Raw genomic sequence first — 12,254 nt, 5'->3', positions numbered from 1 at the left:
AAAGTAACATGTCCAATGGTTTTTCCAAGTAGCTAATCTGTGTACCAGTACAATTTACAAAAATCATATGACACATTACAGGCAAAATACTCTATGAACATGAGAAAAGTAATACATGTAAGTTGAAATAATGGACGGGTAAACTGGACATTGGTAATATTAAAGTAAGGTGGAAGTACAATGTATATGGTTTGATCCTAATATGTTTGTTCAGGTATGCTGGAATTCTAATATTCAATATATTTAATAAGTACAGGGGGTGTTTCACAAAGATCCTAACTCTAAGTTGGACTTATTATGGAGAGCCATTTGTAGCCTTAAAATAAATTGTACAAAAGCGAAAATTCAAGTATTTTTGACTTTTATAAAATTCCACATCAAGAACATGAAATCTCCTTGATAATAGAAAATATGAATGATTTGAATCAACATTTTATGCCTTTTAAAATAGCTTTTACAAATTATTTTCACAGATGCTAATGGCTTTCCATAATTTTTAAGTCCAACTTAGGATCTTTGAGAAACACCCCCCTGGTATGATAAATAGTAGACAGTGACAGGTACTAAACAAAACAATTTACATATATATTTCATATTACATTCCAATATGTTTGGTGCAAACAGTGTGATGTTATGACTTCAGACATCATTTCATTGAAAATTGTTTGTTCAATCTAAAACTGAAAGAAGCAACAACTGTATAATTACAGAGCCCTCTTTTGCACAATTTGGCAAACAAGCAAAATTTGATCGTGTCATAATAGCCTATTATACATGTGATTTAACAGGTACATAAAGGTCAAGTCAAAGCTATTTTGTCCCATAAATATGCTAATGACCACATCTAAAATTTCATTCTTTACAATGACTGTATCAAGCTGATGGTCCCACTACACTAGATGTGGAATCACACAAAACCTTGAACACATGTAAAATTATGTTTTATTTCAATTTATGCTCACAACTCCATAGCATAATTCAATGATACTTGATGACATACTGTATGGGACAAACCATGAGCTTCCTTTATAGGATTGATAACCCCTAAATAACTTTTGTAAAGAAGGTAAACATAAACAGTACATATATTTTTTGTTTGTTCCTTTATGTATGCATCTGTTTTTCAAACATAGCAAAGGTGAAAATCAACTATTTGCTACCAAATCAAAACTTCTTTCTTTTTAATGCAAACAAAAACATATTTTTTTAAAATTTACTTCCTCTGTTCTTGCTTAAACTCTGATTATCAATGTTCCAAAACTTGATAAATATTTAGCAAATCAAATCCCAGTTGATCTTCATGTATTATTTCAAAATCTACATGCAGATATTGACTGAATAATCAAAACATCATGAAAGAAACCATACAAAATTAAATAAATTCAAGAGTATATACACCAAATCCGAACAAAAATGTAGCATTATCACTTTGTAACAATGAAAATATTGTCTAGCAGCTTCTATGTACAATATAAAGGTGACTCAGAAGCAAAGCTCTACAAGTAAAGTAATTTCCTTAGCATTTAAGGTATCAGACAACAAATGTTGATAAGAAATGAACAATGGTGAAAAACAGTTGACACAAGTTCAATAATTCCTGCTCTTGAAAGCACTATTTAGGATCTAATACTCAAAGATCTGAAAAAGTCAAAACCTGACGCAATACCAATACATTTTCATGTGTAAAGGCTTGCAACAGATGAACGGTTACTTGATTAGTTTTTAATAGCATTAGCATCTGTGTTTTTTTATATTTTAATAAATTCTGAAAAATTATTCGGAAACCATGCACATAAAACCTTCCTTCAAAAAAATATATAAAATAAACTGCAACTAATGTTTTAAAATTTCAACAAGAAATACACTACTCATCAAAACAATGACCATGATAAAATCTTTTTTTTTTTTAAACCTTTGAACTTTATATACCTGTAATCTGTGATAACAAAAATCATCTGAGAGGAATAGTATCACAATTGATTTCTGACACAAGCTACATATCTGATTCTGATAACGTGTAAAATAGTTAACGTTTGTTGATCAAATGTTGCAATGTCAGGCATGGTCTTATGCATGGGGAATATGGTCAGCAAGCTGCTTGGAATGATAGATAATACCTAAACACAGGGTTCTCGGTGATTCAAAAACACCCTTGGTCCTTGGTTTGTTACTGTAGATATATTTTCTTTTCTAATGAGGTTCCGCTGTGATGTGAATGGGAGATTTTATTTTTGTAAATGTACCAAGGGTTATAGCCATCTACACGTGTATACATATAGTTCAATCAATCTAGTTCCAGTTGATTACATGAGGATTTATTTTCTTTTGGTTTGTGCTTTCCCAACACTGCAGTATTGCCCATATTGTGCCCAACTCGAACTGGGTTGACCAAACTCTCCTAATCAATGGCACTGCCAAGGTTTGATTCTCCCCAGCCAAGGTGCCAGCAATAGTATAACAAAAATATGTGGATGCATTCAACCTGCGAAATTACTATGGTCCTACATGTAGCACCCCCTGGGATGTAACAAGACCATATATTTCAATCAGTTTGGACCAAGGGTAGATATTTTCCTGCCGAGAAGCCTGCCTATACACACATCACACAACTCAGTAAAACTTATCTTCTAGATTAACAAATCTCCTGTGATCGACATGGTTGGTCTTATCGTAAGACCCGCCTCTCCAGGGACCCTTGTCCAGCGTGATCTCACCATTGATGTGCAGCTTGTCCGCGCGTCCATTGAGTGTCCGTCTGTAGAAGAGCGTGTTCTCGTCGTGACCTTTAGGCATCTTGCCGAAAGAGAGCTTGAGCATGCGTTTCGTTAGATCCTTGGTGTCAGTGCTCTTCTCGCAGATGTCGCGGGCATTCCTTGTACCAACGGCAGTCTTTGCTCTTGATGGGGCTTGGGCTGTGCAAAAAGCAATGTGGGTTGGTGGTTAACATAGTACTCTAAATATCAGGGGGGCGTTTCACAAAGCCTTTTCATTGACAAATAACAAAAATCAGTGACAAATCTACTGATATCTAATCAGAAGCAAGGATTTCAGCAGCTTATAACACAACTTGTCATTTGTCACTGATCACAAGTTTTGTGAAATGCCCCTCTGGTCAGAGCCAGAATGGTGTTGACTCATATCATTTAACACAGAGTATAAGAGAATTTTTAAAGACTTTCTTTCTCTAAAAAGATGATATCACAGCTTCTTCCAATACAAAGATGTTGTATTGCCATTTTTTTTACTGTTTTTTTGAGGAAAAAAATGTATTAAAGCATTCAAAACTAAAAAATATCAGCCCAAAGAGGGAGTTAAGAAGAAGAAAAAAAAAAAATTTTTTAAAGGGCAATACAACATCTTTTTTTTTTAGGCCTAATACTAATTATGCCTTTTCATCTCTACCATCAAAACTGAAGTAGAGAGCACAATGGAATTAATATGGTATGTCATCAGGTGTTTTTAAAACACAAGTATCACACATAAATAATTCTTAACAGCTTTATGATGAATTGGAAATCAAGCAGACACACAGTTTTTGTTCAACTTTTAACTGATCAGCTTTCTCCTATGAGAAAAGAATTCTCAGACCTCTATTTCCAATGGAACCCATAAATATTTTGATAGAGTTCAGTAGACTTTACACAACATCATGATATGACAGTAGAGCAGAATTGATAGTTTAAATCAACATATAGCTAGGAACATGTACAGTCAAACCTGTCTACAGCTACTGCCCAAGGAAAACACAAAAAGTGGTCTTTGTAGACAGGTGGTCTTTGTAGACAGGTTCCTTTAGTACATGTTTCAATGAGAAACCTTTTTCAAGGGAAACAAAAATGTGCTTGTTGTAGATAGGTGGTCAATAAAGCAGGTTTGACTGTACTACAAACATCCAGTCACTTACTTTCTGTTTTAGATCTTTGATGCCTTGCACTCTGTATACTCCGAGGTCTCTGTGTCTGTGCAGGGGGCCATGTTTCTTTTAGCTCTTTGCCGTTCTCTTTGATGACACTGTATACTTTGAGTAAGTTGTCTAACACTAGAGGGACTATACTGACGCAGCCTCCATAAAGGACACGGGCCTCGGAGCAGCTTAGATGGTTTACCTGAAATGGGAGACCAAGACGAAATACTTGATACTTACAAGCAGCATCTAAGGGTGATGTTATAATACCATCGTAATGTTTACACATTTCAATGGATGATTGACAATTAAGGCTATTGAAATTGCCTCGGGAACATGCTACAAATATTTGCAATCATGTTTATGTTTGAAACATCAACAAAAATCCAAATGTGACATTATACTCAAGTAATGCTAAATACATGAGGCAAGTTAAAGTAGAGTCAAAATCAAGTAAAATCTACTAGCTGTTGTTCAATCTGGTATTAAATAATGAAGTCCAATAAAACAAATTATATATATATACATTTGTTTCCCCTTAAATAAATCCACCTACCTCCTGATGAGGGTATCCAGCTCTTAGAGATGAGAATTCGTTGGATGGGTTGAGTAATGTCCTGCCTCGGGCCATGGCCTGATTGGCCGGCCCCTCCTTGATCACATCAGGATTCACGTTGGAAATACGCATTACAATGTTTGTCAGCTCTCCTACCAGATCTAACCATTGCTTCATGGCCCGGCGGTCAGTGGCATTGCGGCTACGCTCAAACAGTTCTTTGACCTATTATGAGATGGAATGTGGGAAAGAAAGATAATTTAATTTCCTTGTCTAATTTCAATAAATAAATCTTTCAAGTACAGAATTAGTTTTACTGATAAAATATCCCATATACATGTATATGCTCTAAACAATTCCTTGCTTTTGAGGGGTTAAAAAAGTCATTCTCAATGCAATTCTTGAATTATTTTCTTTTTAACATTGATATATCTATAACAAACATAAAATAAGTTTGGTACAGCCTTTCTTTAATTCCTTTCCTTGCTTCAGCCAAATACTTGTCAATCACATTTGCATAAATCACACAAAAACAGTACAGTTGATAAGTCAAGTTGTTAAGTCAATTGATCTGACTAATTTGGGCTTCTTTTATTCAAAATATGTACTACTGTGATGCATAATATGTCAATCAATCTGCCTAACATATCCATGATTTCAAAAGTTTTCATGATCTCATCCTATATATTCAAGGTATATTCAAGGTATATTCACAAAGTCTGGTGCTATATTTCCTTGATGGCACAGTTCAAATCTTAAAAGTACAGTTCCCTAATCTATAATTCTATTATGTTTGAGAACTTTTTTTTCCACCAAGATTATTATACTTCATTTAATCTGTTTCCGGCACATTTTCTTCATGATGAGAGAGAAAACGAGCCAAAACTAAGAGTAAAAGTACATTCAGTAGTTAGTCCTGCCCTCCACATTCACTTAATTGACTCAAAATCCAAGGATTGAGGGGTCGAATCCCAGCCCGGCAATAACGTCCTTTGACAAGGCATTAATTTTAATTTAATTTAAGTTGCAACTCGATCTCCATTCACATGCTCTATGAGGACGGAATGCTCATCAGGGAGTGGAGATTATGCATGCATTGGATGTGGGAAAGCCTGAATCCGATGACCAGGGTTTTAATATATCTGTTAAGCACTTAGAGGCATTAATTGTTGATGTATCAAACACTATATAAACCAAGAACATTATCATTATTCTTAATTAGAATTTCTCAATTTTGTCTTCATTTTCCGAAAGAGCATCAAAAATAAGGTCCAAATGTCGAAAACCAATTGAATATGTTAAGTATTGGCTGAGATATGACCATCTGAATAAATAGATTTCCTATACAAACTCAGTGTTATTTTGCTCTGGTTCATAACATTAGGAACCAGAAAAAATTAACACTGAGCTCATATAGGAAATCTATTTATTCAGACTCTATTAAGACACATTTCTTTTCCTCATACTTGTCATAATTCAAAAAATTTCTTCATAACATGTACATTTGTGTGTCCCCATGATCTTCCTTAAAATGATACCCTTGCAATTTCTTGACGATGGAGTATATACTTACATGATTGATGGACCTGACTGGTTTGGTTTTCTCATACGCATCTGTCCTGGTGTTGGCCAATGCATTGATGAATGTAAACTGCTGCTGCTGGAGGACCTTATAGCGTTCCCTCAGCTTGGCAACATCTCTACGTATAGCATCCATGTCTGATTTGATCTGAAAGATATACAAATATGCAAATATTGTCATATGCAATAGGAATAAAAAACATTAAGCCGTCGATTAAAATTAGCACATATATATAGATTTAACATACTAATAGAGGACCTTGTAGGATGCCATTCCACAGCTCCATACATACATGTACATCCGATTCGATCTGAAAAATGTACAATTCATGCAAATGAATTAAAATTGAATCAATGAAACAACTACTTTTTAGAAATAATTGCATATTCACAATGTTGATGACACAAACGTTCAACGCAGGGCTAAGTTTTGTGTCCAATAATACTGCAGACAGGTGAATTGTTTCGACTAAAAGGAAAGGAGAAGGAAAAAGAGAAGAAGAATATAAGGGGAGGAGCTAGGAGGAATAAGTTAAGGGAAAATTAGTAGGATAATTCCAAGAATAACTTTGAATGTGCAGGCTTTCTCTGATACACTCTTCATGTAAAAAATACACAATAAAAACTGATGATTATTATAGACTGCAAAGCATGATGATACCAGAAATAGCTGACCTCTGCTGATATAGCGATAAAGGTTAAAGCCATACAGTTTTATTCTTAGAAAACTTACATTAACAGTGATGACAGCTAGAAAAGAAGAGCATTTGCAAATTATGTAGAAACAAAGAGTCTCCCCGCCACTATTACAGTCACCATACTCGCTCCTTCAAACAAAGTTCCTGACTACCCAGATAATTAAACGCCATTTGTATATATAGCACTGTTCATGCCATTACCATAGCAACCAGTTTGCTGTTAGTGTTTGTCATTGTTCACTTTTCTTGCGAGACAGCACACCCATGCGAGCAAAAATTGATGAGCAAGGCATCATGCAAGTGCATCTCACAAGAATCGATTGTTACCATGACAACCATCTGATAAACTAGAGCAGATTGCTGTCTTGACGCCACCAGCCGCCTTTCTGAATCAGGAATAATTGTAACTGGGATTCCGGATCAGTGATTGATTGATTTTTATGCATGTGTGTGTATTGAGGTATGAATGGCAGATGCAAAAGATGGAATAAATAGAAGTAGATTGTAAATGGAATGATTGATGTTTGTGGCAAAGAAAAAGAGAGTTGATTGGACCTCTAATCTCTCTCTCTCTCTCCCCTTCTCTCTCTCTCTCCCTCCCTCTTTCCCTCTCTCTCAGCCCAAACGTCATTTCTTTCAGTATTTTTATCAGTACAAGTCAAACTAGCTAGTTTAGCGGCCATCTCTCTATTAATTAGGCCACCTTCTCTATTAAGGCCACCTGCCTATAATGGTCATATACATTGTGTACTTGTATCTTATCTCGATCCCTCTATGAAGAAAGGTGTGCATGGTGTAGAGCCCGTCTAGAAAAGCCGGCCTTTCTACGGTGGCCACTTTCCCATGTCCCTTAGGTGGCCATATTAGACAGGTTTGACTGTATACGGCTACCAGTATTCTTGAGTGGATTGCTTTCCAGATAGATTTCAGAAAAACATCAGCAAACACAAAACCAGTCAAACAAACCGCAAGTGTCGTGTCCTTCATGAAGTAGGTGTGGATGGGGAGTCTCATGCATGCATGCTTATTGTGAATTTTTGTTTGCTGATGTGCTTCATATCAAAATGGAGAAGAAAAGATCTGATAGCCCTATTGACTTGTTGGCATGGTAGTAAGGGGATTGCTCGCCCTTTCTTTACAATATGACAAGTGTTTGATCAAGGATTTCAGTGTGAAAAAGAATGGCTTGCGTAATCCATTAATTGATTCTATCCTTGTATATCTATTCTCCTGCATTATTAATGCTATCATTATTGATTTTGACACCAATATTCTTTTACTCGACTCAATTCCTCAACTGTCATTCCAAACAGAATTATCATTCAAGTATCATTGCAATGTGCAGTTCCAGAGGGCTTCCAGTGCCTTCTTTTAAAGTCTGTCTGTACTAGTTAATAGGAGGGATTAGACCACCCTGCAAGGTCACTTGACAGTTAGTTATCTAGCTCATCAACTCAGCTCTCAACTAACATAAGGAAAAAAGGATTATGCATGAGGGACCAATGGTCACCGAGGCATTGTTTTCTGTATATAGACATTGTATAGAGGGAGCAAGTAGCTACAAGTAGGACAGTGGGGCTTTAAAGGAATTTTAAACTGAAATTAAGTGAATTAAAATATATATTCAAATAGCCATATAAACTGTATGAATTTATAAAAAGTTTAGGGTAATAGCTATTCTCATGGCGTCAATTGTGCGCAGCTATGACAATGAAAACAATCAGTACATGCAGGGTTGCTTCACTTACTTGCAGGGGTGCTTGAATATGGTAAGACATAAAAATTTACTCATTTGATTCAATATCAATAGGCCCCTATATATCAAAAAATGACCGGAAGTGAAATGTGCTAATTACGATCCTGTGACGAAATGCAACAACCTGTGGACCAATCACAGTCACACCTTCGTATCTGTTAAGGCTATATATTTAATACATTAAACAGAATAAAGACAAAATAAAGATTGATAGATTGATTCAATTTCAACAAAAAATCATACTTGTGAAATTAATCGTGAGAATGGTTGGAATTGTGAATGGATATAACTGAAAACCTCAAATATTGTTGATAAACATTAAAGACGGTTTTCTGATTATACATTATAATAATCGATCGATTGACAAACTGATTAATTATGAAAATGTACGATTGTCACTGGTGATACATTAGGAACAATATTTAGCAAGAAATAGTTGCCTTTTCCTCTAAATTATAACAATTAAATAGTGATCATCATCAATTCTATTATACTTTAAACACACACTCCTTCACTTGCTTATGTCACTTATTTTATGTTGCTGAATAGCACCCAAGGGCCCAAAATCATCCTAAAGATTTACCAAATAAGATTTTTTTTTTTTGTACTATATTTTTTAAGAACTAAAAAATTACATCACATATCACCTGGCAGGAAATATTAATTCCTTAAAATGCTATATGAGCGCCCCAATGGCCGCCTTTGCTATATAAGCCAGGGTTACAATCAGGGTAGAGCCAGGAGCATCACAGCGTGATGGACATGTGCGCTATATAAGAAGCCACCATCTTATTATCATTATATATTACAAACATAACAATATAATTATATGAAAGTTTATAGTTAAATATAATTGTCTTACATTTGAATATCCAAGATGTATGGATGGGATAGCCATGCAGAATAATTCTCTTTCTCCACTATTTAATTGTATATGAATATATCTACAACTCATTTTTTTTTTGCTGTTATTCATTCATATAATATATGTCTATATAAATACAACAAAACTGTGACATATTTATCATGTTTATTTAGTTTACTAATATGTTACTTTTTTATTTTATTTATTCATCAAAACTATATTCATATACATGTACATATGTGGAAATATGTAACTTCCACTTTACAAATGGAAAAAGAGTATTGTTTTAAAAAAGGAGACTAATTCAATATCCATTCCAGACTAGTCGAGATCTATAGAAGACTTCCCGATCCGAGCCCGGGCCCGGGGGCGTTATTTTTTTATGCGGCACAGATTGGGGCTTTCTTTTAAAAGGGGTCTTGATTTACAGACTAATACTGGTCGTGTGCGTACTAGACAGTATAAGTAGTAGAGGTCTGTTTTTAATAGTGTTACATGTAATCCACTACCGCATGGAAAATCATTACATCAACAATTAAAATCAAATTGGAAATCTGAAGAGGAGGCAGCACGTCAATAAGGAGAACATCACAATAATTAGTCAATAAAACTTAACTAACTTAAACGAAGAGGAATGTTATCTAAACACATAGTTCGCGATGGATATACAAACTTCTTCGCAGCGCTAATGCGCTAGCGAACATGACTAGTCTCACGTACGTGCAGACACTATTCAGAAGGGAAAGAACGTACTTCCCATAGGTTTAACACGCGCCATGCCCCAATCTGTGCCGCATAAAAAAATAACGCGGCCCGGGGCGCACGGCCAGCGCTGGTGCCAGCTACTTTCAGCCTACCGGTGCAAGTCGATCGTTGCTAAGGCCAAATTCTTTGCCAGCAATCTGTCGTGTAACTTCTCCGATTATCTTAATCACACATTATTTTACAACCAAAATCCACTTGAACTCAAACAACATACTTCTAAGAAGACACTATGTCTGTCAAAATGAAATTATTCTGATTATTTTGGTGGAAAATAACTTAAATCGTCCGGTTGCTAAGGCGATCGGATAGATCATATCGCGCGTGAACGTTGACGCATAAACATTTTCGCAAGGTGTCTTTTTCACGATTACTTCTTCCTAGAAACGTGTTTTTTCCTCAGAAATACGATAAAAGGGGATATCTAGTTCTTACCTGGTCACTCTCGAAGAAATTGCGTCCAAAAAGACCTTTTTTCTTCACCAAGATCGAGGAGTTGCTCGCAGAAGACGTGCAGCTCACTCACTATGCAGACTACATTCACTCACGTTTTGCAGAATGGAGTTTGTTGTGTTGATCAACAACGCGTGACCCGCTGATGCACTTGTCTTGTTGGGTCGAAAATCTATGGAAAGCCGTTGGTGACTTTATTCACGTGCCCCAGACGTATGGAACGCGGCACACGTCTGCTAAATTGACCAATCACCGCCTGTTATTTAGCAGGCGCGTGCAAGGTGCGATAGCACACGCCTGTTACTTTATTAGCACACGTGTGCCTTTTTCCAGACGGATGCTGTTTACTGCGCATGCGTCTGGAATTGATCGACCAATCAGATACCTTGTTTAATATGGAGTTTAATTTGTGTGTTTACGGTGAGTGCATGCAGCGCAGACAAGCAAACATGTGCCGGGCACGTGGTGATCGACGCACGTGGTACTCTTACCGTTCTTAAAAGTATTGACTTTGATTTCTATGTCAGAAAAGAAGTATACATTCCATTGAGGTTGGAACTTTCTGATGCAAAGAATAGTATTTCAAATTATAAACGAGGTACCGAACTGCTATATGAACGTTTATCCTCCACCTAGTATAGGAGTTTGTAAATACTATAAAGTTAGTCTAAGGTTGATAAAGAAAAGGTAAGTCTAATATCATAAATGGTAGTTTCCAAATTTACAATCTATCATTCAGAACCTACTCTAATTGCAAATTAGGTGATATACTATGCAACAGTGCCATTGTGATAATGTGTATGATCCAGTGTAGATAGTGTTGGAACAACAGAGTAGATCTCTCCCCCTCTTCCATCTCTCCCTTATCTCTCTTGGGTCACTCTGTACAGAGGTCAACCTCACTCGTGGTAGGGGAACACACACACACACTCTCTTTTTCTCTCCCTTTCTTCCCCAATATTCTCGTTCATGTTGTGTTGTTGAGCAACACTCTCCATTGGGCTAGGACAGAGGGATTAGTGATAGGAGGCATGTTTGCTTAAGAGCTCAGATTAGCAGTTGGAAACACTGTGAAGAGTTTGCATTTGCTTGGCACAAGGGATTGTCTGACCATTATTATTTGGTAGTTTTCAATCGAATAAACCTGCTCATAATTATCCCATAGGCCTAATGGTATTTAAGGGTTGATGTTTGGATGTTGATTGGATTATAATACAACATGTATTGCTGTATATTGCATAAGTGGAAGTTATCACATTTCTTAGAGATAATCAATATTCTTTAGTCTATATTTCTTGTCTTGTATATAGTTTATGATTATTCCTTTATATTTCTATGTTATATGTCATGGGCTTTCATCGAAAGGGTGCGGTGCGGCGCGGCGCGGTGTGGTGTGCTCAACGCACCCATTCGATAAAAGAGGGGGGCCGTTTCTCGAAAGGGTGCGTTGAGAGCGGAGTTCCGTTTTAACACACCCTTTCGATGAAAGCGGGGGGGGGGGGGCTTTTCTCGAAAGGGTGCGTCGACTAGTCTTTCGCATCAGTCGTTTAAAATGAGGATCTCGGACAGAAGGTAATAGTTGCCAATTTAAGTATATCGAAAATGGATTAAATAAAATGGAATGGTCTTGATTACAGAGTGGTCTCTTTCGTTATTACTATGTTGATGGGGGAGACAGA

The 12,254-nt window shown here is 36.3% G+C and overlaps 1 protein-coding gene across 1 annotated transcript; it reads right to left on the bottom strand.

The window, feature by feature from the left end:
- Nucleotides 1-2,332: 2,332 nt before the first annotated feature.
- On the bottom strand, nucleotides 2,333-10,696 carry LOC590733 (sperm acrosome-associated protein 9). The gene is made up of 5 exons (XM_030997743.1): nucleotides 10,558-10,696; nucleotides 6,034-6,189; nucleotides 4,461-4,685; nucleotides 3,905-4,106; nucleotides 2,333-2,912 (listed from the first exon to the last, which is right to left on the bottom strand). The coding sequence occupies exons 2-5, from the start codon at nucleotides 6,175-6,177 to the stop codon at nucleotides 2,611-2,613; spliced, it is 873 nt and encodes a 290-aa protein (XP_030853603.1). The 5' UTR covers nucleotides 6,178-6,189; nucleotides 10,558-10,696; the 3' UTR covers nucleotides 2,333-2,610.
- Between the last annotated feature and the right edge of the window lie 1,558 nt (nucleotides 10,697-12,254).

Source organism: Strongylocentrotus purpuratus, unplaced genomic scaffold, assembly GCF_000002235.5.
Source record: "Strongylocentrotus purpuratus isolate Spur 01 unplaced genomic scaffold, Spur_5.0 spur5_scaffold_4, whole genome shotgun sequence".
NCBI classification, from domain to species: domain Eukaryota; kingdom Metazoa; phylum Echinodermata; class Echinoidea; order Camarodonta; family Strongylocentrotidae; genus Strongylocentrotus; species Strongylocentrotus purpuratus.
Note: the sequence above shows the minus strand (reverse complement) of the source record. Positions and strands in the feature narration are given on the sequence as shown.